General features: G+C 57.5%; 1 protein-coding gene across 4 annotated transcripts in view; it reads left to right on the top strand.

The window, feature by feature from the left end:
* The window catches only part of MYO7A (myosin VIIA), a 59,919-nt gene extending 36,793 nt beyond the window's left edge, over positions 1-23,126 (top strand). For 2 of the 4 annotated variants that reach the window (XM_040963974.1, XM_040963976.1), the window contains exons 18-48: positions 243-337; positions 1,250-1,334; positions 1,856-2,074; positions 2,246-2,353; positions 3,388-3,597; positions 3,896-4,099; positions 4,375-4,551; positions 4,980-5,069; positions 5,623-5,750; positions 7,458-7,584; positions 7,939-8,058; positions 8,584-8,757; positions 9,548-9,775; positions 10,910-11,080; positions 11,237-11,354; positions 11,978-12,104; positions 13,050-13,219; positions 13,914-14,104; positions 14,588-14,712; positions 15,190-15,359; positions 16,013-16,166; positions 16,745-16,900; positions 17,273-17,378; positions 18,316-18,429; positions 19,087-19,174; positions 19,293-19,399; positions 19,535-19,720; positions 20,095-20,211; positions 21,556-21,639; positions 22,466-22,585; positions 23,037-23,126. In XM_040963974.1, the coding sequence (XP_040819908.1) occupies positions 243-337; positions 1,250-1,334; positions 1,856-2,074; positions 2,246-2,353; positions 3,388-3,597; positions 3,896-4,099; positions 4,375-4,551; positions 4,980-5,069; positions 5,623-5,750; positions 7,458-7,584; positions 7,939-8,058; positions 8,584-8,757; positions 9,548-9,775; positions 10,910-11,080; positions 11,237-11,354; positions 11,978-12,104; positions 13,050-13,219; positions 13,914-14,104; positions 14,588-14,712; positions 15,190-15,359; positions 16,013-16,166; positions 16,745-16,900; positions 17,273-17,378; positions 18,316-18,429; positions 19,087-19,174; positions 19,293-19,399; positions 19,535-19,720; positions 20,095-20,211; positions 21,556-21,639; positions 22,466-22,585; positions 23,037-23,126 (4,359 nt within the window). Of the gene's footprint in view, positions 1-242; positions 338-1,249; positions 1,335-1,855; positions 2,075-2,245; positions 2,354-3,387; positions 3,598-3,895; positions 4,100-4,374; positions 4,552-4,979; positions 5,070-5,622; positions 5,751-7,457; positions 7,585-7,938; positions 8,059-8,583; positions 8,758-9,547; positions 9,776-10,909; positions 11,081-11,236; positions 11,355-11,977; positions 12,105-12,935; positions 13,220-13,913; positions 14,105-14,587; positions 14,713-15,189; positions 15,360-16,012; positions 16,167-16,744; positions 16,901-17,272; positions 17,379-18,315; positions 18,430-19,086; positions 19,175-19,292; positions 19,400-19,534; positions 19,721-20,094; positions 20,212-21,555; positions 21,640-22,465; positions 22,586-23,036 lie in introns of all 4 variants that reach the window. The other 2 variants (XM_040963973.1, XM_040963975.1) reach the window with 2 other exon arrangements.
* The last annotated feature ends 509 nt before the right edge of the window (positions 23,127-23,635 follow it).

The following is a 23,635-nucleotide window of genomic DNA, read 5'->3' on the forward strand; positions in this document are numbered from 1 at the left end:
AGGATTTCCCACACAGGGCTGGAGTTAAACTCCTCCACTTGCTCCATCCAGGTGCAAGTGGGAACAGCTGCACCCACCCTCCTCACCCGGGTCTGTCCTGGTGGCTGGGGGAGAATGGTCCCTGGGACCTCCCTTATGCCTGGACACAGGAGGAGAGGCTCGGGCTGGGCTGAGTGAGGTTGGGTGTGGGAGCCTGGGTGGAGAACCCCTGGGGGACACTGCTCAGGAGCTCCGCCTTCCAGGACCACCACGACATGCTGCTGGAGGTGGAGAGGGACAAGGCCATCACCGACAGAGTCATCCTCCTCCAGAAGGTGATCCGGGGCTTCAAGGACAGGTAGGATGCCTGGGCAGCCCCGCCCACCTGTACCCATGGGGTATGTGAGCATGTGCGCACTGGGTGCCCCTCTGTCCCACAAGGAGAGCACAGGAGAACAGGCATCCTTGACTGACTCGGATGCACACAGGGACCCCCACTGCATCTCAGCATGGTGGGTTTCCTGGAGAAGAAACGGAAGGCCTTGCTATCCTGGTTGGTTCTGTACTGTATGGAAGGGGTCTGTGTATACCTGTGATGATTCATCAATAGGAAGACCCCAGAGTGTGATGCAGGCATCAGTGCCAGCCCCATGGGCAGCTCATATGGTACCCTCCACCTCTTCACCATGCCCGTGGCTAAGGTGTGCATGCCTGGTAGCCATTGGCGTCTCACCCACATCCCAGAGTGTCCAACCTTCACATCCACCTTACTCTGCCTTGCTAGCAACAGATCCCAGCTGTGTGATATGTGGTCTGCTCTATGTAGTGTAGAAGGCACCTGGGACCCCAAGAAGCAGCCTACTGTGTGCAGAGACATGGCACTGACCTCACTGTGCACTCATCAAGGCTCCCAAGCCAACATCAGCAAGTCTTCTTTTCCTGCCCCATAAAATGAGGAAGTTGGCAGTGCGCAGATTTCCGCTGTTACGTCACCAATGTCCCTGCACACATGTGTGTGCCTTCGCCAGGCGCCTTTTGAATGTGTCCCTTGATGGGCTCCATGGCATAGCTGAACATCGGGAATTTGTCTGCCCATCTTACAGATGGAGAAACTGGGGTACAGGCAGGTTGTGTACCTTTCAAAGCCAGGACAGGCAGTCTGGCCATCGAGAGTTGAGACTTAGCATGCTTGTTTGGCCCCAAGCCTGCCCGCACCCATGATGGCACCGGTCTGCTCCACATCCCCTCTGCATCCCCACCACTATTTCAGGTCCAACTTCCTGAAGCTCAAGAGTGCAGCCACGGTCATCCAGAGGCACTGGAGGGGGCACACCTGCAGGAGGAACTACGGGCTGGTGAGCCGTGTCCTAGGAGGCCCTTCCACACACCAGGCCTTTGGACCCCGTCTCGTTGTCATAACAGCAGCCATCCCTGACCCCAGGAGCAGCATGGCCTGGGGCCTGGTTGGCCTCCTGCCGCTGCCCTAGCCAGTCCCTACCTGCCTGTCTTCCTCCCGCCCAAAGTCCAACTTCTGTGGCTTGCAAGGCTGCTTGTTGTGCTACGGGGATATTAGGGTGGGTCCCAAGGGAGTTCAGAGAGGGCGTGAGTAGCTGGCTCCTCTGGGCCTCTGTGGAGCAACTGGGCTACCTAAACAGGAGGTGGCGAGAGGTGGCACAGGAGACCAGTTGATTGTGGCTCCTGGTCATGCCTGGAAATGTTCTACCCTTGAGAAGACAGAGCTGAACTGCAGGGTGTGTGTGAGCAGAGTATTGAAGGGAGATTGCGGTACGCGTTGGGAGATGCCAGCACTGGAGACCCTGCTGCTGGGATGTGTCTGCTGGGCGGGGGCTCTGAGCGTGGGCTGCTGTCCCCGCAGATGCGCCTGGGCTTCCTGCGGCTGCAGGCCCTGCACCGCTCCCGGAAGCTGCAGCAGCAGTACCGCCTGGCCCGCCGGCGCATCATCCAGTTCCAGGCCCGCTGTCGTGCCTACCTTGTGCGCAAGGCTTTCCGCCACCGGCTCTGGGCCGTGCTCACTGTGCAGGCCTATGCCAGAGGAATGATCGCCCGCAGGCTACACCGGCGTCTTCGGGCCGAGGTGAGGGAGCCAAGCTCGGAAGGGCAGAGGTGCTTCACTTCAGGTGCTGCCTACCATGCTCCCAGCCACCCTTTGGGATCATGTCTAGCCGACTGTGCCACCAGGAGGGCTCTAGAACATGGGGTGGAGTATGGGGAAGCCCTGTGACAACCATGACACCCCCTGCCTTAGTACCTGCGGCGGCTCGAGGCTGAGAAGATGCGGCTGGCTGAGGAGGAAAAGCTCCGGAAAGAGATGAGTGCCAAGAAGGCCAAGGAGGAGGCAGAACGGAAGCACCAGGTTAGTGGGGAGCCTCTGCCTGCACCTCCTTGGCCCACACAGTGGGCCAGGCCCTGTGGCCCCCAGCTGGAGCACCCAGACCCTCCTGGACAGCGCCTTCTCTCCCTTGGAGGGGATGCCCAGGTCAAAAGCCTAAGCTGGGCAGGAGGACCCAGGGGCTGCACTGCGCCGGCTACCAAATACTCAAAATGTGGCTTGTCTACGCAGCGGACGCAGTGCTCCAAGCATGAAATGCACACTGGATCTTGAAGACTCAGTGGGCAAAAGAGTATCAAAAATTTTAGTATTTTAATAGTGCTAATTATATGCTAAAATGATGTCAGGGAAAGTAGCTGAAATTTATCATTTGCTCTGCCAGTTAGGGTGCCCATTGAGATGCCTCCATTGCACTTTGCAATGCCTGGGTTTGGGGCTGGGCCAGGTCCTGACTCCAGCTTCCTTCTAAAGCCCCCTCTGCGAGGCAGCAGAGATGGTTCAAGCACTTGGGTCCCTTGCACCCAGAGAGAGAGTCCTAGGATCTTGGCTTTGGCCTCGGCTTGGGGCTGTTGTGAATAGATGGGATCGATGTCTCTTCCTCTCAAACAACTAGTGTTCACAAAGCCCATTGCTTAGGTGAACCTCATCTGTTTCTTTTTGCTTTTTAATACGTGGTTTGCATTGTTCTCCTGGGCAGAGCTGGTCTAGTGCAGCTCACAACTATATGATTCGTAGGTTAGGAAGTCCCTTGGGGCCTGGACAGGGCTTAGGGTAGGCTGCATAGAGGTGAGCCCTAAAGGGCAGGCAGGCAGGGTCCCTGTCTGGGCTTGTCTGGAGGCCTCGCTGTGGCCCACTGAAGCTGGACACCAGGACTGGGTCACTGGACTGTGCAGGCCCAGCTGGGCGTGGCTCAAGGTGAAGGAGTCAAGAAGTCTGGCTGCTGTAGCAGGGGCATTCCTGGGCTGACTACGAGGGCCCAGCACTCCTCCCCACCCCACCCCTGGCACTGTCACACCACCTACTGCCAAGCCCCTCTGCATGCCCGCCTGCCCACCCAGGAGCGCCTAGCCCAGCTGGCTCGGGAGGACGCAGAGCGTGAGCTGAAAGAGAAGGAGGAGGCCCGGCGGAAGAAGGAGCTCCTGGAACAGATGGAGAGGGCCCGGCACGAGCCCATCAACCACTCGGACATGGTGGACAAGATGTTCGGCTTTCTGGGGACTTCGGGTGGCCTGCCAGGCCAGGAGGGCCAGGCGCCCAGTGGCTTTGAGGTACCGGGCTGCTTCCCTGGCTTCCCTGTGCATTCCTGTGTGACAAGCCCCCCGCCCCCTCAGCCATTCCATGACCTTGGGCCTTCACTCTTCGTCCCAAGCCTACAGTGAAGCTTATACCCGAGCATGGCAACGTTCTGGTCGTTAGAGGACAGGACAGTGTCCTGGGGAAAGGGCTGCTCATGCTGGACCTGGGCTGTGGGGTGGGGAGGCAGCCCAGTCTGGAGTTTGCCCCAGGCCCTTCCTCCTGCCTGCTGGGCCTGGAGCCTGGGTGGCAAACTGCCCTGTGTGCTTTCAGGACCTGGAGCGTGGGCGGAGGGAGATGGTGGAGGAGGATGTGGACGCAGCCCTGCCGCTGCCGGATGAAGATGAGGAGGACCTCTCGGAGTATAAGTTTGCCAAGTTCGCTGCCACCTATTTCCAGGGCACCACCACACACACCTATACCCGGCGGCCGCTGAAGCAGCCGCTGCTCTTCCATGATGATGAGGGCGACCAGCTGGTGAGGCCCTGCTGGGTCACTGCTGCCAGGAGCTGGGCTAGGGGTGGCGGTGGTGGGCACCTGGGCAGGCAGGCGCCAGGGTGAGCGGGTAGTTGCTTGGGTGGACGGCCACTACTTCTCGCTCTGATCGTCACCCCAACACCCAGTTTTGACCGTGACCTGCCAGATCGTGCAGGGGATGTCTCTCTAGCTGCTCCCCCACACCCCAGGGTATTTATTGTGAGGGCTGTGGCATCTCTCTATCTGGCCCCCTGACCAGTGCACCCTGTCTGCAGGCAGCCCTGGCAGTCTGGGTCACGGTGCTGCGCTTCATGGGGGACCTCCCTGAGCCCAAGTATCACACGGCCATGAGCGATGGCAGCGAGAAGATTCCCGTGATGACCAAGATCTACGAGACCCTGGGCAGGAAGACATACAAGCGGGAGCTGCAGGCCCTGCAGGGTGAGGGCGAGGTGAGGCCACCTGTCCCCAGCCAGCACCCCCAGGCTGTGGGGGAGGGGGAGGACTCAGTCGGAACGGGTGCTGTGACACAGCCCTGCCTCCATACCCTGCCCGCCCTCGACCCTCCTCCACCCACTCCTAGGAACCAGCCACTGGATATTTTGCAAGCTGTCAAACGCTCACCCACATTTTGGGCCATGTGGCTCGGGAGGCAGGGAGGGACCTTGCAGTCGGAGGCAGCTGCCACCCAGCCTAGATTGTTGAGAGGTTTGGGGCAGTGTGCTGTGCTTCTCAGAGCCAGTAACTGCCAGCCAGCTGTGAGAGGTGTGGGTGAGGGCAACAGTGGCTCGTCAGGACTTTGCGTGGACGTGTGGTGGCCCCGGGCTCCTGCCGCTGCCGTTCTGCCCAGGCACGTGCCCTGAATGTGTTGGTCCTGCAGACCCAGCTCCCAGAGGGCCAGAAGAAGAGCACTGTGAGACACAAGCTGGTGCACTTGACCCTGAAGAAGAAGTCGAAGCTCACAGAAGAGGTGAGGGCATAGGCTGGGACTGGCAGCCCAGGGGAAGTGCCTCGTGTCACCAAGCCAGGGCTTAGATGATGAGCTGTGGACTCGGGGGTCCCTGCTGGCTGGGGACATGACAGCAGTGAGGGTGGGGACAGGGGCTGGCAGACAGGTGTGTGTGAAGAAGCTGGTGAGCTCAGGTCAGGGATGGGTTCAGGGTGGGCTTCCTGGAGGAGGGAGCCAAGAACTGGGGAGGTTCACTGTGAATGGGGTGGTGTGGGTGGAAATTGGGGGATCTCATGCAAAGAGACCAGCGCATTTACAGCTCTGGGGGCTGCTCCCCAGGGACCCCACACATGTGCACACCAGCCCCACTGCCTGAACTCCTGCCTTCCTACTCCTCTGCCCAGGCGTCCCCTCCTCTTCCCTTTATGGCAGTGTCATGCTTAGCATCCTGCCTGTTCCTGGGCATCCACACTCAGTGGAACAGGCTGACCCAAGTCCACAGGCCCTGGCTGCAGAGGTGGCATCCTTTACTGTGCCTGGTTAAGCCCCCCCCACTGCCATCTCTGTGGTGCAGGTGACTAAGAGGCTGCACGATGGGGAGCCCACGGTGCGGGGCAACAGCATGCTGGAGGACCGGCCCACCTCCAACCTGGAGAAGCTGCACTTCATCATCGGCAATGGTATCCTGCGGCCAGCACTCCGGTTAGTACCAGGATGGATGCAGGGAGGGTCACGGCAAGGGGGCTCCTTGGGGCAGTGGGTGATGCCAATCACCTAGCAGTGTGAGTCTAGCTCTGTGGACAACTGGCTAAGTGAGCTTGGCTGAGCCATTTCCCATGCCGAAGCCTCTGTTTCCTTGTCTGAATGGGGTGACTTTCATAGTGTCCGCCTCTTAGGCCTGAGGAAAGGTAAAACCGTGAGACATGCCTAACACATGATTGGCACCTGTCTTAGGTCAGATCTGTTCTGTCCCTGTCATTGCCAGCTTGCTGGAGTAGCCCAGTGTTTGATACTGTGAGCACTTGCCCACGGCTGGGCAAGTTCATTAAAGGCTTCCAGAGCGTGGTGGTGGCCTTGCTGCAGATGACCTCCCTTGTAGTGGTGCCAGGCGGTGGGAGCAGGGAGGAAAAATTCACATCTCAGGACCCAAAGCTTGAGATTCAGGATCAGGTTGGCTCAGCAGGACTCACTCAGGGACAGCACTGACCCCAGCCAGTGCCCTGGGAGGCTAGGAAGGCAGTGCAGCCGAGACAGCAATGGCGGAATCATTGCTGGGTCGCAGGGTGGAGTGAGGCTACTGGGACTCAGCTGAGCACATCTGTCCTAGACACTTGCCCAGGGACTCGTGTGCTGCTGGAAGGAGGACACGAGGGGAAGATGGGCCTTGGGGTGTTAGGTCCCCCACACCCCTGGTCTTCTGCTGCCCCTCCCCTCATCCCCACACAGGGGCCACTTCTAGAGAGTAAGAGGCAGAGTGCTGGGGTGTCAGGTCTCTGAGGGACCACAGCCAGTCCCTGCTTTCTCCCAGCTTCCCGGCAGCCACCTCTGGTCAGGAAGCTTGCCAAGCTGAGTTCCTTTTATGCAGGAAAAGCTACCCTGTGGCTTCCTGGATATGAGAATTACTTTAGGTTTACAAAATGGTGGAGAGAGCGGGCAGGGTACCATAAGATGTTGAAACTTCCAGATTGGCTTTGATGTTGTCCTGGTTCACAAACTCTCAAAACTGGGAGCCGGTGGTGACAGTTACGCCTTCCCATGGAGGAGAGGGCACAGGATTGCCCCCTGGTGCTCCCTGGCTCCTTGTGGGGCCCACACTTGGTGATTCCTGCCGCCAGTGTACTTGAAGGTTGACTGCTGAGTGATTCCTAGGCCCTTGGCTCCTTTTTCTTTCATGGCAATGTGGTAAAGAGCCCTTTAAAATTACAAAATCTCAACTTCCTTCCTTCCGTCTTGTGGTGAATGTAATTCTGTCATTGAAGCCTTCCAAGAAGCAGGCTTTCTGCTGCTCCCAGCCAGAGCCGCTCCTGGATGCTGTCTCATTCCTGTGACTGCAACTGCCGTCAGTAGACACCACACCTGCTGGCCTTTCTGTGGGCCCGGGTCATAGATGTAGACTCACCTGGGCCACTCAGCCGGTCAAGGGTGATGCACGAGCAAGTCTAGGGTTATCAGTGTGGGTACCGGTGGCTGCAGCCACGCCTGCCACCCTCTGCATGATGGGGCCATGGCCACTGCATCTGCATTGGAGTTGGGAGGGTGCTTCATCTCTAAATAAAGCTGCTCTTCCACGACTCAGCCTACCTGCCGCCTTCCCACCTCCTGGGTGAGCTCGGGCAAGCTGTACAGCCCAGTTATGCCCTGCCACACCACTCTAAGTACTGCCCCTTTCTTGCCTGCCCCGCTGCCCAGGGACGAGATTTACTGCCAGCTCAGCAAGCAGCTTACCCACAACCCCTCCAAGAGCAGCTATGCCCGTGGCTGGATCCTCGTGTCCCTCTGTGTTGGCTGCTTTGCCCCCTCGGAGAAGTTCGTGAAGGTAGGGGAGGCACCTGAGGGCAGGGTGGCAGCACAAGGCAGAGATGTAAGAGCGCCCTCTAGTGGGGCGTCTCTGGGGCATGGGACTGGCTTCTGAGTGCTGAGGAAGAGAGTTCAAGCAGGGCCGACCTGACAGGAGGGTGCTGGTGGAGGGACAGTTAAGCCGGGGGGCAGGGGAAATACCACTGTGGGAGGAGGCAGGGGGTGCTGCTGAGAACAGGGAGGCTGGATTGTGGGGATCTGACCCCTAAACCAGTGGGTGCCCCAGAGAGTGAGGGCGGGCTGTGGGCAGTCTGTCTCCTGGAGCAGGGTGAGGGACTGCGGGTAGGGCTGCCTCACAGGGCCCTGTTTGCAGTATCTGCGGAACTTCATCCACGGGGGGCCGCCCGGCTATGCACCATACTGCGAGGAGCGCCTGAGGAGGACCTTCGTCAACGGGACGCGGACACAGCCACCCAGCTGGCTGGAGCTACAGGTGCACCCCCTGGCCTCTGTGTGTGTGCCTGCATGCACCCTAGAAACATATTCTGCCTTAGGACTCCAGGATTCCTCTAGTGCCCATCCTCTGGTTCTGGAATCCCAGGCCCATCCCCCAAAGCACAGTTGATTACTCGGCTCTGTGTCAGCGGGACCTGGGTAGGGGGTGTCCTTTGTGGCTCAGTGACCTTCTGCCACTTGGTGGCTGAGCTGGAAAGTGCTGTTGCCACTTGTCTCATAGGCCCTTTATCATGTGAAGTGAAGGCACAGCCCCTAGGCCATGGCATTGCCTGACTGCCCAACCCAAGAACTCTGGCTTGTGGACCCTATAGGTCCCTTTGGGATCAGCCACATGGTGAGGCCTCCTAGATACCCGTGACAGGCACTTTCCCAGTTTGAAGCTAGGGGCCTGGGTTCAGGGATAGCTGTGCAGACCCTCAGGAACAAGAGAGCTGGGAACTGTTCCCAGGAAGCTGACCTCAGTGGAGGGACCGCCCAACACACCCTCTTTGGTCACTCTTAGGCCACCAAATCCAAGAAGCCCATCATGCTGCCCGTGACATTCATGGACGGGACCACCAAGACCCTGCTGACTGACTCTGCGACCACCGCCCGGGAGCTGTGCAATGCGCTGGCCGACAAGATTTCGCTCAAGGACCGCTTCGGGTTCTCCCTCTACATCGCCCTTTTTGATAAGGTGTGGCAGCCCCACAGCGCCTCCTGCTGGTCACACGCAGATCAGGCCTGCCAGCGACCATCCTGATCCTAGCAGCTCCCATCCCTGGGGTGACCTTGGGGTAGGGGAGTGACTTATCTCCCAGGGCCTTGGTGCCTCTGTGGGTTGAGGGTGAACCTAACATCTGGTCAGATGTGGCAGCAGGCACTGAAGGAGCCTCAGAACCACATGGAGAGCAGAAACCAGAGCACTCGTCTGTGCTGTGTGTCCCAGGACCTGAGAAGGAACACAGTGAACAGTTGCTTGGTCCTGGGCCAGGGGGCTCTTGCTGCTTGCTGGGGTACTGTGCAGGTGGAGGGCTGCTCCTTTCCTGTGTCCTTATCCACGTGCGTGTCCACTGTGCACACAGGAGACTAGGAGCTTTCCCTCCTCAGCTGAGCTGGGGTACCTGGGTATCTCCTGCCTCCCACACCAGTGTGTCTGCCCAAGGACAGAGTCATATTGTTGGGCACTCTTGGCTTGCCTTTTTCCTCCTGCAGAAACTCCCTGTGTTTTCAGTGACAATCTGCCCAGTAGTTTCACAAAAGGCTTGCACTTGGAAACGAGAGTTCCCACAAAACTGCCCTCAATCTGAGACACATCAGTGTGCCAGCTCAGAGCCTGTGGTTGCGACCAAAGGGGCCCCCTCTTGTCTGTGTCCTGAGGGCCTCCCACAGCCTCAGTCTCTATATGCTGAGAACAGGTGGCATGGCAGTTGCCTCTTTGCAGTCCCTTCCCTCCCCTCCACTGGGCTTGCTCTGCTTGTCCACAGGTGTCCTCCCTGGGCAGCGGCAGTGACCATGTCATGGATGCTATCTCCCAGTGTGAGCAGTACGCCAAAGAGCAAGGCGCCCAGGAGCGCAATGCCCCCTGGAGGCTCTTCTTCCGCAAAGAGGTCTTCACGCCTTGGCACAACCCCGCGGAAGACAACGTGGCCACGAACCTCATCTACCAGCAGGTGGTGCGAGGGGTCAAGTTTGGCGAGTACAGGTGTGAGAAGGTGAGTGCTTGCTTGCTTTCTGAAGGTGGGCTCAGGGCCTTCTGCAGGACTGGACGATGCCTAACCTGATGAGCTCTGCAGGACGCCTTGAATTCTGCCAGTGTCGGCTGTCTCTGCAGTGCCACAGGGACTGTTGTGGCACGGGCTGGAGCTTCAGGACGTACACTGTTGTTCTGAGTTAGCCCCGAGAACTGTGCTTGAATGAGAAAGAGACCCATTGCTTTGGACCAAAGTTTGTAAATGCAGATCCTTCTATCACCTCCTAAGAATAGAAACAAGAACAGCGTTATTGTTCTGGTTCTGATAATAAGCTTGGGGGGCCTGTTGGTGAGGATGGGGATGATGGAAATGAGGATGGTTGCTGCTGGTGCTGACGGGGGTGGGAGGGATGTGTGCTGAGTGTGGTGGTGATAACGGTGTGGGTGGTGGGAGGATGCTGGTAAGCTTATACTCCATCAGAATGCATTACTGCATTCCCCCCTCCCTGCCCCACTTGCTACATTTCTATAACACTTCAGACCTGGACCATACCTGCTGCCTTTAGCCTCTCTTCCCACCCGTGCCTCTTTATAGCCTCAGGCAGGTAGCTGTGGGGCTGCCATGTGCCAGCCTGCAGGGAGGAGGACTACATGCCAGGCCCACCAGGCTCCCAGAATCTCTGCAGCAGCAACTGCTAGTGGGTCAGCGCTGTGGCTGCCCCCTTGGTGATGTCACAGCCATGCAACAGAGATGGCTGTGGGGTGGTGGGGCACTTCCACCATGCCACCCGTCTGTATCCCTCCCACATCTCCATTCTCCAGGAATGGATCTTTCCTCTTTCCTCTTCTCTAGCTTGTCAATTCTGGGCCTTGTCCCACAAAGCTGAAGGAGATGGGTCACTGTGAGTCAGCTGGTCTGCCTGGCATGCTCCAGTCCAGTTGCTTGGCAGTGCTGAGAGTGTCCCGGAGGAACAGAAGCATATGTGGCCCTGTCCTTAGGGAGCTTGCCATGCAACTGATCAGACAAGAATTCTGTGGAATGTCAGTAAAAATGTGGCATCCTCAAGGCCAGGGGAAGGTTGGGGTGGGCTTTCATGGTCTGCAAGGGCTCCCCACAGGGTCTGGGTGGTATGCATGACAGAGCCCTTCCCCGTAGGAGGATGACCTGGCCGAGCTGGCTTCCCAGCAGTACTTCGTGGACTACGGCTCCGAGATGATCCTGGAGCGCCTCTTGAGCCTTGTGCCCACCTACATCCCCGATCGTGAGATCACGCCACTCAAGACATTGGAGAAGTGGGCCCAGCTGGCCATTGCTGCCCACAAGAAGGTAGGAGGCTGCAGGGACCTTGGAAGGCAGCCAAGGATCTGCGTGGCCATGGTTGCGGCCTCAGGCTCATACCTGTGTCCGCCGAGCTCTCAGGTGGCTTCTGAACAGAGCTCGTTCATTGTCTTTTTCACCTATATTCCTCCCTGTCCCCGCCAGGGCATTTATGCCCAGAGGAGAACTGATGCCCAGAAGGTCAAGGAGGATGTGGTCAATTACGCTCGCTTCAAGTGGCCCCTGCTCTTCTCCAGGTTTTATGAAGCCTACAAGTTCTCAGGTAATGCCCAGCCTGCAAGTCTCCCTGCCTCTCCATCTCCAGCCCTGGCAGCACTCCAGTGGAACTCTTGCCTGGGGGGCACTGCTTGCTCCATTCAGGTCAATGCCACTTGGCAGGTGCCTGCCTCCACAGCATGCAGCAGAACTCAAGGGTGAACTGAGTTGAGTGAATACTGGAAGCAATAAAGCACCTCATGCATATAGAAGATCCATCGCAGGATCTGCTTTACTTCAGTGAAGCGAGAGTGGTGTGGCCAATGCAAAGCCCTGGATAGGCCACTTGCTCAGTGTCCTTGGGCCACAATCACCAGGCCCATGCTGGTGCTTGAATTCACACAGTTGTTACACAGCTTGGCCACAAGGAGGCTGGGGCTCACTTGTCCAGTGCTCCCCATAACCCTCTTAGTGCAGGGCTGCACCAAGAGCTGTAGCAAAAAGGGACTCAGACCCCACATCCCACTCAGTACTCTGCTCACTGAGGCTCAAGTTTTAGTGTGTGGGGCAGTTGTGTGCTCTGAGTGATGGAAATGGGTGTTCCACAGTAGCCCTGTCCCTGCAGGCACATGGACTGGGAAGGGCTGGGGGCAGGGAGGCCTCACTGTGAATGTCCCATCCCTGTCCCAGGCCCCAGTCTTCCCAAGAACGATGTCATCGTAGCCGTCAACTGGACAGGTGTCTACTTCGTGGATGAGCAGGAGCAGGTGCTTCTGGAGCTGTCCTTCCCAGAGATCATGGCCGTGTCCAGCAGCAGGTGGGCAGAAGTCCGGGGAGGCACAGAGATGGGAGGAGAGGGCACAGGGGTGCTGAGGCAGCACGTGGCTTGTCCTGGTTCCTGGGGTAGAGCCATTTGTGATGCACTGCATGGGCCCCCTGGGCACATCTTCCTGGTTGGGCAGGGGGTTCTCCAGCATGTGCTGGTTGTTTTGAGATGAGCTGCACAGCTAGAGGACTGTCAGGGGCAGGCAGTGTAAACAAAATGAGTTGCACTTGGGTTGGATTGCCATCATCCCTAAAACCTGGGTCTTTGCTCAGTTTGCTCACATAAGTGAGGACTAGATGCAGTAAGGGGTGGGAGAATTTTCTGTAAACTCCACTGTGTGATGCAGCTCATGGAGGAGAGTGGTGGGTTCTAAGAATCTGCTGGCTTTCCCAGCAGTGCAGTGGCTCCACTCCTCACCCAAGGCTTGTAGGGCTGTCTGGGCTCATCCACCAGGGGTGGGGACTGGACAGTGTCCAGCTCTGACAAGCTGTGCACTATGAAGTGGTCACGGGATCACTTAGAGCTTTAGTCGAGAGGGGACAGACACGGAACAGGCCATGTTACAGCAGGCCTGTGTGGGTGGCTAGGGGGAAGACTTCCTGGAGGAATGTGTTTCTAAGCGAAGGTGTAAAGTTGGTGTAGGAATTAGAGAAGTAGAGAAGTGGGCTGGGCCTGTGTGGGCCACCCTCTGTACCACACCAGACTGCTCGGCCGTGTCCGAGTCGGGACTGTGTCCCACCTGGGCCACCTCTCACCTGATAGATGGGTCGTGTTTCCCCCAAGCTGGCCATACCTAACGCGGCTGGCCTTGGTGTCCTTCAGGGAGTGCCGCGTCTTGCTTTCCCTGGGCGGCTCTGATCTCTGCTGTGCTGCACCTCACGTGGGTCAGGCAGGACTGATCCTGGCTGGGCCCTGTTCCCCGTGTTGGTCCTGCAGGGGAGCGAAGCTGACGGCTCCAAGCTTCACCCTGGCCACCATCAAGGGCGATGAGTACACCTTCACCTCCAGCAATGCCGAGGACATCCGTGACCTGGTGGTCACCTTCCTGGAAGGGCTTCGCAGGAGATCCAAGTATGTGGTGGCCCTGCAGGACAACCCCAACCCTGGTGAGTGACTGCTGGCAGGGGCTGCATACATTCCTGGGGGTCAAGGGCGCTAGGCTGACCACGTGCTCAGGTCTGCTTTTGCCACAGTTCCATCCTCACCTGGGTGCTTGGTCAAGGGGCAGAACTGTGTGCCTTCACCATGTGCTCTGTGGGGAAACAGCTTCCTACTCTCCCTTGGTCCAGGTGATTCTCCATACTGCTCCCTACCCTGCCCACCTGCAGATGGCAGCAACTGGAGGGGCCCCCAGTTGCCCTGAGTTCATTAAATTTGGGGTCCAACACGGGAAAGACCAAGATAAATTGGCAGCCACTCTGCCATGAGGGACTGTGGAAGGGTTGAGCAGGAGGCAGCAACTCGCTTGTCACAGCACAGCAGCAGGAGAGCCCAGAGTTCACAGGCGCTTGGCATAGGCCCTTCTGGAGTCAGGGCCCGGGAAAGAGATGTATGGGCAGAGGGTGAGGAGAAAGACAAAATGGACTAGGCGGAGAGGCAGGAGGGCGCCACCAAGTGCTGGCAGTGCATAGCTTGCACTGGCTGAGGGAGGAGTCAGGTGAAGGCAGGGTGGCAGGTGGTCACCCCTGAGTGAGACGGGGCCTCACTTCTTCAGTGGGGAGTAACCGCTTATAGGTGAACTAAGTGCACTACAGCCTGGCTGTCCTGTCCTCATGTGACCCCATCACCTCTGCTTGGCAGCGGGGGAGGAGTCAGGCTTCCTCAGCTTCGCCAAGGGAGACCTCATCATCCTGGACCACGACACCGGGGAGCAGGTCATGAATGCGGGCTGGGCCAGCGGCATCAATGAGAGAACCAAGCAGCGCGGGGACTTCCCCATGGACTGTGTGTATGTCATGCCCACAGTCACCATGCCACCGCGGGAGATTGTGGTGCGTACGCGTTCCCAGGCCCCCTTGTCCTCTTTCTCTACCTGTAAGGTGGAGTGAGGGACTGGAACAGATGACTGATGTGCAGATTCTGGGACTCTAGGGAGCACAGACTCCAAGTTAAGGTAGCCACCAAGCTTGTCTCAGGTGCACAGAAGCCTAGAGGTTACATTAGGGGAAGGACAGCTGGGGGTGGGGCTGGGATGGGAGGAATGGGGCCTGGGGAGGGGAACAGCATCCTTCACTGTCTGGAAGGGCACAGCCCTGGGCCTTCTGGAGACCCTGTAAGCACAGCTCTGGGACAGGCTTGGTGTGAGGGGTATGGCAGTGACGTCAAAGCTCCTAGGGGACAAAGAGGCATCCAGGGTCAGGACAGGGTGCCAGCCTCCACCCTGAGGGCAGTCTGCAAGGCTCTGGGCCTCACCGTACTGATCCCAGTGGGTCCAGGTGGGGAGCTGATCTGACCCTCTGTTGTTCGGCCTCTAGGCCCTGGTCACTATGACCCCCGACCAGAGGCAGGACGTTATCCGGCTCATGCAGCTGCGCACGGCAGAGCCCGAGGTGCGCACCAAGCCCTACACGCTGGAGGAGTTCTCCTACGACTACTTCAGGTGACAGGGGAGAGCGCTGGGGCAGTGAGCTGAAGTCTGTTGTTTTATGGTTGGGTGCTGGGCGGCTTTGTAGGGCCTGGCCAGAGAGCACTGGGGAGGGTGCCTTTAAGTACACCTCCCTAAGTTGTCTCAGCTTGCCTGCTTTCATGCGAGAGTTGAAGACCATGCCCACCCCAGGCAGGGCCTGGGTACTCAGGACTAACTCCTCTGCCTGCCGCACCATCTCACAGTGCTGGCGGGAATCCAGGCAGGAAAACAGGCAGCTGCCATGTCACACGCTCAGTGTGGCAGGGAGAGGGGCAGAGCAGAGGCACACTGGTGGAGGTGGCATGTCCACGTCCAGCAAGGCAGTGGCTCTTCTCTGACATCACCTGCAGGCACAGGGCTGGGCAGGGCCGGGCATCTCACAAGCTGGGGGTCTCTCCCCCAGGGCTGCCTGCAGTTGGGCCAGTGCTGACTGTCCCTGTGCCGTGGCAGGCCCCCACCCAAGCACACGCTGAGTCGGGTCATGGTGTCCAAGGCCCGCGGCAAGGATCGGCTGTGGAGCCACACGCGGGAGCCACTCAAGCAGGCGCTGCTCAAGAAGCTGCTGGGCAGTGAGGAGCTCTCGCAGGAGGCTTGCATGGCCTTCATCGATATCCACGCTGGTGACCCAGGGGACCGGGGTTGGGGGTCTTCATGTTCAGACACCTCTGTCTTTTGGAGGGGCCTGTCCGGTCAGGGTCCATGTGTGTTGTGGCTGCCTTGCCCACTATCTCCCTGTCATTTGAATGACATACATCCCGTGCCCTGTGCTGGGCCAGGCATGGTGACACAGCTAATACCAGCCCCAGCCCCTGGGCTCAGGGAGTGACTTACAGATTAAGATCAGTGCCGGCAAGGACCTGGAATTCACAAAGACCTGGAGGAGGCAGCAAGGCCTCCTGGGAAGCAGCTGAGACCAGAGGCCGCAAAGTGTGTCACCAGGCAAGATGGGGGGAGAGGATTCAAGGGGAGAACAGCATATACTAACGCCTGCAGGTGAAACACAGCCGAGTGGGTTCCAGGGCACATCGCTGGTGAGCAGGTGTGCATACAGGATCCTCAAGTTCCACCGGCAGAGGTGGCATGGTCAGACAAAGCCATGTGTCTGTTCTGCAGACTGGAGTTGTGAGGAAAGTGGGTGGGTAGGCTGAACCCATTTCCTAAGTGAGTAGCCTGAGACTTGGGGACCTCCACAGGAGTCCATGAGGGAGTGGGACCTCCACTGTTCAGGCCAGGACTCCCACTCATCATAGGCCTTTCCTTAACAAGCCCTCAGCTGTGCTCAAGTACATGGGGGACTACCCATCCAAGCGGACACGCTCTGTCAACGAGCTCACTGACCAGATCTTTGAGGGGGCCCTGAAAGCGGAGCCCCTCAAGGATGAAGCGTATGTGCAGATCCTCAAACAGCTGACCGACAACCACATCAGGTTAGCAGGCGAGGGATGCGGGTGGGCACTGTGTGCCAGCTGTGCCTCCCAGGCCTTCCCCACACAGCAGGGAGCTGGCAACCCCTGCTCCCCTGGCTGGTCCTCCTGCCATCCTGCCTGGCTCAGTCCTTGCTGCCCACTTGATGGCCATCCCTGGAGTGTCCCTTCTCAGCCCAGGGTGGAAACCCCTGGATGGGCCGTTGGCCCTTGAGTGTCTCCTCTTCTCCAGGGGCCAGCCTGAGGCAGGTGTGGGAAGGCAAGCCATGCTCATTTCGGAGCCAAAGAGAAGCTGCACCCTCTCCTGACACTGAACTCCCCACCTTCCTGCCCCCTATAGCCCTAGCTTTGTCACTCTGTACAGACCCACTGTGGCTTACCATAATGCAAAACCCTGGCACCCACTGGGTCCACAGCCAGGATACATTATGTTTTTCTGCAGAACAGACTTGACTCCATCTTTCAAAAACCTAGGACTGTTACCTCCTCTTAGAAGCCCTCCAACGTCCCTCCTGTCAGGACCCCTGGGAGCCCTAGGCCCGGTGGTCACTGACCCGAGACCACTGGGGCTTGTCTTTCAGGTACAGCGAAGAGCGGGGCTGGGAGCTGCTCTGGCTGTGCACGGGCCTTTTCCCACCCAGCAACATCCTCCTGCCCCACGTGCAGCGGTTCCTGCAGTCCCGCAAGCACTGCCCTCTTGCTGTGGACTGCCTGCAGCGACTCCAGAAGGCTCTGAGGTACAGTGGTTACTGGGGTGGGGTGGGCACCGCTGTGGGCTCATAGCCACAACAGGCTGTGGGACAAGCCCCTACTGGGGTTGAGTTCAGGGCCCCTCCCTCAGGTATCCAGCTGTCTACAGGACAGAGTGGTGAAGTGCCCGCTCTGCACGGGTTAGGGGCACAAACCCCTGAGTTGCTCTTAATATTCTGTGAAGTCCACCGTTCACCACCCACCCCCCATGCAACCCTTGGTGTGGGCATCGTCATTGTCAGGTTGTGTGGACTTGACACTAGCCAGGAGGTGGGGCATGGGGAGCAGATCCAGGGTTTGCCTGCCTCCAGGTCTCCACACCCACCCCCTCCTGACCCTGTCCTCACCTTCATTTTCAGAAATGGCTCCCGGAAGTACCCTCCTCACCTGGTAGAGGTGGAGGCCATTCAGCACAAAACCACCCAGATTTTCCACAAGGTCTACTTTCCTGATGACACCGACGAGGTGAGGGTCACTGGGTCTCCGTCCACAGACACATGTCCAGACTGGGCTTGCTGAGGCCTCCCGTGCAGGTGCGCCCTGGCAGCCTTGTCCTCCTGCCCCTTACAGGAGGCAGAGCTGTTGGGAGACCAGGAAGTTTCCTCATTCCGAGGGGGCCTGGCACCAGGCCAAACCCCTGCCTCCTAGTGGTCTTCCTTCAGAGGGCCTTCCCTCTCCCCCTCCCTGGGAGGCGGCTCTGCCTTGGAGAGAAGCACTCATTTCCTTCCGAGTCGGGATCTGCATGGGGGTCTCCTTTCACCCCTGCCCTTTTCTGGCCTCAGTTCACTTTTTATAGGTGGAACCTCTGACACTTGGCCTTCCTCCACACCCCTTCTTCCCTCCAAACTTCCTGTTGGTATTTCTCTCAAATCCACAGTCCAGCTGCCCTCAGAACCCCACCCCACCCCGTCTTAGCAGACCATCTCATTCAGCTGAACTTGAGTCCACCACCTAAACTTGAATGTTATAAAGACTCAAAATGCTGATAGGATTCCGATCATAAGGACAGGAGATGTTGCTCTAGTTCTTGTCCACAAATCTCTTTCCTCCATCTAAACCACCAGACCCTAAAATGCTCACCCTGCTCTGGGATCCTTTCTCCCCATCTCTCTCCTTCCCATCCCCTGTCCCCACCGTGCATTGCTGACCTCATGCTGTACAGCTACATGCAGGATCCTGGAGGCCAAAATCAGGTCTTGCTTGGTGGGTCACGGGTATGAGATTTGGGAAGACCCACACAGGAGTTGCTTTGCCCTGTTTCATTAATGCTTAGTCTGGCTCTGGACCCCCCACTGCCCAGCGAAGACACCGCAAAGAGAAGGTGTCTTGTAGGGGAGGGCACATGGGAGGGACATACCTCAGGAGTAGCCATGCAGAAGCTGAAGGAGCTCCTCCCTGCCAGGCCTTTGAAGTGGAATCCAGCACCAAGGCCAAAGACTTCTGCCAGAACATCGCCAGCCGGCTGCTCCTCAAGTCCTCTGAGGGATTCAGCCTCTTTGTCAAAATCGCAGACAAGGTGAGTCAGCTGACTGCTGTCAGTCCGGCTCATCTGCTGGGACCATCCGAGCTTCCGGGCAGGGAAGATGACAGGCGGGCCTTGCATGGAACCCAACTGTGTCCCCTCCTGCTCATAACCTTTACAGGGGACCCTGATTATCCTCATAGAAGTTGCATATCCAAGTTTGCCCAGCAGGCATCGCCATACCACATACATGCCACCATGGAAATGCTGAAGAGCCAGCTTTCAGCCCCACTGCTGGGGAGCTTCCCTGCAGTAGCGGCCAGGAGCAGGTGCTCTCCTACCGAGCACCGGCTTTCCTTGGACACCCACATCTGTCCCTACACCAGGGATGCAGAGGTGATCCTCCTGAGATCCTAGACCAGGGCAGCCCAGAGTCCACAACAGGATGTCCAAGGCAGGATCTAGCCTCACTCTGGGTTCTCATCCCCTGGGCCCAGGGTTCCCTGGGTGCTGAGAACACCACTGGCCTGACAGGAAGGGGTTTTCTGCTGGAAATGTTCAGCAGGCATGGGACCTGCTACACGGAAACCCCTTGTGGCCCAGAGTGGACTCTGCAGAGCAGGAGCCGCCAGGAATGCTTTTGGTAGGTAAGTCAGAAAGCCCAGAGCTGCTTGAACTTAAACAAGCGTACCACAACAATCACACCTCCAGGTCATCAGTGTCCCTGAGAATGACTTCTTCTTCGATTTTGTTCGACACCTGACGGACTGGATAAAGAAAGCACGTCCCATCAAGGATGGTAATGAGGCTCGGGCCTGGGGACATCTGTGGCCCAGAGTGGGGCAGGAATTGGCTCAGGGCCGTGGTGCAAGGCCTACCTGGATGAGGCCCAAATGGGGGCATCCTCTATGCTACAGGAATTGTGCCATCACTCACCTACCAAGTGTTCTTCATGAAGAAACTGTGGACCACGACAGTGCCAGGGAAGGACCCTATGGCTGACTCCATCTTCCACTATTATCAGGTGAGCCTCCAGGGAGCGGCCCACTCTCCTTGGTCTCTTAGAGCGTGACGGTTCTTTCTCTGAGCTCTGAATCCCCACCCGGCCAGGGCTCTCCCTCAGCGCCCAGCTGCCCACTGACTGCTCTGTCTCTGGCAGGAGTTGCCCAAGTACCTCCGAGGCTACCATAAGTGTACGCGGGAGGAGGTCCTGCAGCTAGGGGCGCTGATCTACAGGGTCAAGTTTGAAGAGGACAAGTCTTACTTTCCCAGTATTCCCAAGCTGCTACGGGAGCTGGTTCCCCAAGACCTCATCCGGCAGATCTCACCTGATGACTGGAAACGGGTGAGCAGGTCTTGGGCACTGCAGGGTCAAAGCGACAGAGGTTGGCTAGCAGTGCAGGGGAAGTCCCTCATATGGCTCTTACGTAGTAAAACCTCCCTCCCTCTACCTGCCTGATTCCCCAGTCCTCCATGCGAAGGACTTGTGTGAACACTTGGCAGTGATTTCTCCCTGTCCTGGTTACCATGGTGACCTAATTTTACTTGCTATCCATTGGCCTTTCCACCTGTGACAGGAAGGGAGCTCAGAAAACCATTAGCTGGGATGAGGAAAGAGCCTCTCTCCTGCTCTTAGTCTGTGCCTGGCCCTGATAGAGCAGATGGGCAAAAGTGGTAGACGACTTTGTGTGGTATGCTCTGACACACTTCTTCCTGCAGTCCATTGTCGCCTACTTCAACAAGCATGCAGGGAAGTCCAAAGAGGAGGCCAAGCTGGCCTTCCTGAAGGTCATCTTCAAGTGGCCCACCTTTGGCTCTGCCTTCTTTGAAGTAAAGGTAAACTGGGTGGGAAGGGAGGGGGGGTCCTCGGGTAGAAGGTGATGAGAAAGGAGGTGAGATGACACAGACACTGCCCAGGGCTCAGGGAAGATGATGATAGCCTTGGATGTCAACCATGGTAAGAGGAGGAGGGAAGCAGGCTTAATCTTGTTACAGCTGCCTTGGCTAAGGACTCAGCCCTGGAGATGGATGCACCAGAGGCTCAGCGAGGCAGGGCAGGCAGACAGGTGCACAGGCCAGAGGAATGGAAGGTGGTTTGTGATGTACCAGTGAAGAATCCTCACAAAAGTGGCAGAGCCCATGATGTCCAGCCTGGACTAAGCAGAAGAACTGTAAGGCTTCCTGGAGGAGGTGACAAATGATTTTTCCCTGGGGGCCCTAGCAGAGACAGCCCCCGAAAGGTGGGTGTGTGAGTAACAGCCTAGCGGCATGACAGCTGAGATCTGGATGGGTGGATGTGTGGGTGAGTAAATGGGAAAGCAGATTTTTTTGTGACTGACTCAGGGCTCTGACCGGCAGTGTGTCCTTAGCTCAGCCCTGTTTCCCTGCCATGCAGATGGTAGATAAGATGGTCCAAAGGCTCCAGGGGACTATGGGCAGGTCTGGCACTTCAGAGGTTTCATCTCTGGCTTTGGTCTACCCCCATCCTCACTGCCCTGGTTTGGGGCCTGGAAGTTCAATGAGGTGGGGACCCTGAACTGACCACTGAGCAGAGGTTGTGCTGAGGGATCATTCCAAGGGAGCACAGACCCAGGGGAAGGGATGTAGAACAGTCTCAAGTTCAGCCTGACGCAGGTGACTGTTTATGAGGCCAAGTGTGGCATGTGAGAAAGGGAGGCCTGGAAGCAGAATGTGGTTGGGTCTCCACTGTGTGAGGTGTGCAGCCTTGGGGGTTTTTAAATGGGGATGATGAGGTAGCCAGAACACCAGCCTGGTTGCAGGGTGATGGGTGGAGCAGAGGCACACAAACAGGCAGGAGGAACGTGAAGAAGTGGGTTTAGAGGATGAAGGCAGGCCTTTGAGAAGGAAGCCTGGCTGTGTAAAGAGGAGTTAGCTGGAAGCAGGTATAGGGTTCAAGGAGAACTTTTTAATGATGGGAGCTTCATGGGCTGAGAGAAACAGAGACTCCCAGCAAAGTGGGAGAGAAGAGCTGGAGATGCAGTTGGGGACCCAGGAAAGGTGTGTGGTAGCACTGAGGGTCCTGCAGAGGTGGCAGCCTGAGCCAGGGCCAGAAGTATCTCTCCACTCCTAGTACCAGAGGCAGCAGGTGGCTCCATTGCACTCCCCAAATGCTTCTGCTCTGCCCCATTCGTCTGATAGTTTCCCATTTCTCTTTGCCAGCAAACCACAGAGCCAAACTTCCCAGAGATCCTCCTAATTGCCATCAATAAGTATGGGGTCAGCCTCATTGATCCCAGAACCAAGGTAAGCAGGGACAAGAAGGCAGATGGGGACATCTTACCTGCACCACTATCCAAGCCCCATAAGCCCACTCACTGAGACCATCCCCACCATTAGCTGTGTCCTCCCACATCTTGAAATGGACCTGTTTGCTGGGAATGCCCTGACCTCCCACAAAATCAACACAATCACTCTCCCAGAGTTACTAACAAACTTCTTGCTCCCAATCCCATGAATGCCTTTCAGTACCTGATTTTCAGCACCAGTGGCAGCACTCCCTCCTTCCTGAATGTTCTCTGCCCTACTGTCAGGGTAACAGCCTGTGCTAGATAACTACAGGTCACTACTGCTTGTTGAGCTGTGCTGAGCAGCAAGGCCAGGAAGTACAGCCCTGGCAGATCCCCAGTTGAAGAGCACCAATGGCTGCCATCTTCTGCATGGCCTCATAGGCCACACATTCCTGGTTTCATCTCTGTAATCATTCCTTCTCAGACACCTCAGTGTCAGGGTTCTTCTCCATCCATCCCCAAGTCCCTGTCCTGTTTCCTCTAACTTTGCTTGGACACCTCACGCAGTCCTGCAGTGTCAATTCCTTCAGGCTCTCAAATGCCAATTCCAGACCCCAACAACCTGCTGGGTGGCCCGTGGTGTCTCCCCCACTGCTCCCAACCAGCACCTGCAGGGGGAGGGCAGCTGGTTCCCACTGCAGCTCCATGCAGAGCAGGCTGCCTCCTCTTACTCTTCTCCTCAACTGAGGCCTCCCACACTGGAGGTTCTGAGGGCCGCAGCTGGGGGCCACAAGGCCAGTGACTCTAGGCTGTGCACCTTCTCACCCCTTCTGCTCCCCCAGGACATCTTGACCACTCACCCCTTCACCAAGATCTCCAACTGGAGCAGTGGCAATACCTACTTCCACATCACCATTGGGAACCTGGTGCGCGGGAGCAAATTGCTCTGTGAGACATCACTGGTGAGCGCTTCCTTCTAAGTGGCAGGTGGTTTTGCTTTGCGTGCAGCTTCAGCTGGAACACAGGAGTGTGCAGGTTGGCCTGGGGGCAGGGGCAGGGGCAGGTCTGTGTGAGGTGCAGCTTTGGATGGGAACAGGGGCTTCTTCTGGGGCTGAGAAACAGGTCATTCAATCAGCAGCCATTGAGTGTGAGCACTGTGTCTGTGGCTGTAGCTCTCTCTTCAGAGCTAAACAGCTAAAGCACTAGCACTGAACCTTAATGGGCTATGCTCAAACTTCCAAGTTGTAGCTCAACTGGTGCCCTTTGAAGTTTGTTCTGATGAGACACAGGATTTGAGGGACCCATAAGCTAGGTCCTGAATGGGACAGTGTTGGCCACTTCTGGGGAGCTGTATGTGACCATGAGAGGCCAGCTTGATCCCCTCTGTGTTCTACTTACCTTTCCTGCTCCCAGGGCTACAAGATGGATGACCTCCTGACTTCATACATCAGCCAGATGCTTACAGCCATGAGTAAACAGCGGGGCTCAAGGAGCAGCAAGTGAACAGTGGGGAGGAGCTGCTGGCTCCTGGGGAGCAGCCCACAGGACAACTCTGCCGCCGAGGAAGACCTCTGCCACACAGACAGGGGCAGGACCTGGCAGCCACCAGCACCACCACCAAGTGCAAGGCCGCCACCCCTCTCCCACCCCTGCGGTACCTGGGTCAGTTGGAGTCCAGCTTGCTGTGTGGACTTCCCACTTGTGATACGAGTCTGTGCTCCATGGATGCTTCTTTTTGTCAGACCAGACCCACCATGCGACCCCTTTGAATTCTATGCAGTGTTGGGACCATGAACTAAGAGGACGGCCCCACTCTCAGTGCTAGGAACCAACCATCCAGACAGGGGCTGGACAGCAAACTCCGAGGCCCCAGGATGGGGTTAATCTCCCTGAGTCCAGCATTCTGGGCTGGGCAGAGTGAAGCAGTCTACTCTCATATATTGTAACCTGACTGCTGGGCCCTCCCTGAGTCTCTGAGCACCTTGGGGCATAAAGCATATGCCTCACCCTTG

Source organism: Ochotona curzoniae, unplaced genomic scaffold, assembly GCF_017591425.1.
Source record: "Ochotona curzoniae isolate NIBS_2020 unplaced genomic scaffold, NIBS_Ocur_1.0 scaffold_3223, whole genome shotgun sequence".
In the NCBI taxonomy this organism is placed as follows: Eukaryota; Metazoa; Chordata; class Mammalia; order Lagomorpha; family Ochotonidae; genus Ochotona; species Ochotona curzoniae.